At 34.2% G+C, this 2,438-nt stretch overlaps 1 protein-coding gene across 1 annotated transcript in view; it reads left to right on the forward strand.

Annotated features, from left to right (window-relative positions):
* The window catches only part of SLCO1A2 (solute carrier organic anion transporter family, member 1A2), a 38,771-nt gene that overhangs the window by 3,780 nt on the left and 32,553 nt on the right, over positions 1 to 2,438 (forward strand). The window contains exon 2 of the mRNA XM_004693228.1: positions 1,261 to 1,402. Coding sequence (XP_004693285.1) covers positions 1,261 to 1,402 — 142 coding nt within the window. The remainder of the gene's footprint in view (positions 1 to 1,260; positions 1,403 to 2,438) is intronic.

Here is a 2,438-nt window from a genome sequence, read left to right on the forward strand (position 1 = left end):
ATTCATGGATCAGGATCTCAGAAATAGGAAGCATGGGAAAAGGGATTTTTATTACAAAGGAGAAAGTACACCTATCCTAAAGTGATAAGGGTGGAGATGAAGTAAGTTTGAGATCATTTGTTGGTTATGAATTATATATGGCAAAATTGGAGACAAATCAAAAAGATTGTGAGAATCTTAAAGGGACTTTATAGGGTGCAATAAAATTTATGGAGTTGATTCAAGATTGTGAGCATGAAGGACTATGGTGGAGGAATATGTGTGTTTTGATAGAGAGAGTGGTAACGTATCTGAAGAAGTGTGACCCTCCACCCCGTAAGTCACATATGGTATTGTAAACCAATGTTTCCTCAACAACAAATGACAGTATTTAAAACAAAAACAAAAACAAAAATGTGTGTAGCATGTGGAGAGGAGAGGACTTTAGGGATTTGAGAGTGTTGGCTAAGAGCAGATCATATGGTCTCCAGGGATGGAAGTGTCTTCAGATAATATACTTAAGTAGGGTCAAGAAAAAGTTCCTATGGCCTAATATTGGAAACCCACAATTCAGGTTGATGTAAATTTACTTATCTAGACTTTGCTGTTTGTGAAGAAATAAGCTACCCAATTCATTATACTACTACCCAGCATAAAACACACCTTTTCAAAACTCCTACTAAAATGTAAGTCTTTTTCTGTTAATAAAATCAAACTTTTAACTTTTCATATTTTCTTTAAAATACTAGCTCCTAATGATGGCAGTTGTTTTATGTGTCTTTAGTTTTTGTCATGGGTCATGTTAATCTGGCTCCTCTTTGGAACTATCTTAATACATAGGAAACATGAGTCAATATATGGAATTTTATTGTGTTCATATTTGTTTATCATAGCAAATACTGTTCAATTTTGAAATATTTTTTGTAGTAGTCTAATTAATGTTTTAAATTAATGGTCAGTGAACAGCTGCTCTGATATTGTCAATTTGTCAATATTACTTTAGATATGAGAAACCTTAAGGGAATTTGCTACAGAAGTAATGTCTAATGTTACATTCTTCTTTTTTTCAATATCACTAATCAATCAGCCCTACTTTGAATTTTCAAAATGAGAACTTGATATGAAAAGCCAGAAGAACAGACTACAACTAAAGTGTCTTGCAAGTTCAAGGATTATTTATATTTGAGTCAGTCTTGTAGAAGATATTTTGTCAACAGGTAGCATATATACAATTTAAAAATAACATTTTTATATGTTTTCTTATATATTTTTTCTCCCTAGATGTTTCTGGTGGCAATAACATGTGCATATATAGCCAAAACACTATCTGGATCTTATATGAATTCCATGCTCACACAAATAGAAAGACAGTTCAACATCCCGACATCTTTAGTTGGATTTATAAATGGGAGCTTTGAGATTGGTAATTATTTTTGTATTACTTCTTTTTATATTTTATCTGTGGACTAGAATGAATTTTATTCTCCTTATTTGTTGCTTTTTAAGCCATTTAATATTTCTGAATAATATTCATTCTATTTTTTCCCTTGTTGAATTCAGGAGATTGAGAATTCTCCTTCCTAGGTACAGAGGGAAGAACTTGCTTTCATTTGTCCCTGAATTTATATAAGAAATAGTCTTTAGGGAAAAATAAAGCTTATTCATAGGCTGTGGTTTTTATGGATGACTGGGAAGATGAGAGGATAGACAGTAACAATAAGGGAGAGAAGGATTTTTCCTGTGAGCGAAGCTACATTGAAATATGATATTATAATAGCTTCTACTCCCTTCAAGGTGAAATTGCTGTTAATACATTCAATCAATAACTGAAAGACAAATCAGGTGTAGGAGAAGAAAAACTGAAGCAGGTAATGTTTGATCTTGCCTCTCAGTGTTTAACTCTCTTAGTTCTTTCTCTGACTACCATCTTCATGTGCTAACTCCTAGTGATGGGATTTAAAAAAAAAATGACATAATTCTTAGTCAGTTTACCATCTAATGGGGGACAGAAGTGTAAAATAATAATCTAAATAGACTGCAGTAAGTTTGGTGACATAGATATATGCGAGGTACTACAGGAACACAGAGGAGGAGATGCAACCTCACCTAGGCTCTTGAGAGAAAACCAGTTTTTTTCAGATAAAGAAATGGAGTTCTATAAGTGTGAAGGGGATTCCAATTGATGAAGCATAGTGGGAGGTAGCAGAGTTGTGTGGGGAACAACATCAGCTTAATATTACTGGCTGCCAAAGCTTAACGTAGGGTGAGAAAAGGGCTATGCATTGACTTGTGTGCTGTTATAGAACTAACCTTTTATCCTCCAGGTAAGGAAGAGTTACTCAGAGATTGATAGGGCTATTGATATTTCTTTTTAAAGATTTATTTATTTGTGCATACAGAACTGGGGTACAGGCCAGAGGCTCAGGGGCGGTGAGAGGCTTCACCAGAGACAGAGCGGG

Source organism: Condylura cristata, unplaced genomic scaffold, assembly GCF_000260355.1.
Source record: "Condylura cristata isolate star-nosed mole 26May11 unplaced genomic scaffold, ConCri1.0 scaffold00036, whole genome shotgun sequence".
Lineage (NCBI taxonomy): Eukaryota > Metazoa > Chordata > Mammalia > Eulipotyphla > Talpidae > Condylura > Condylura cristata.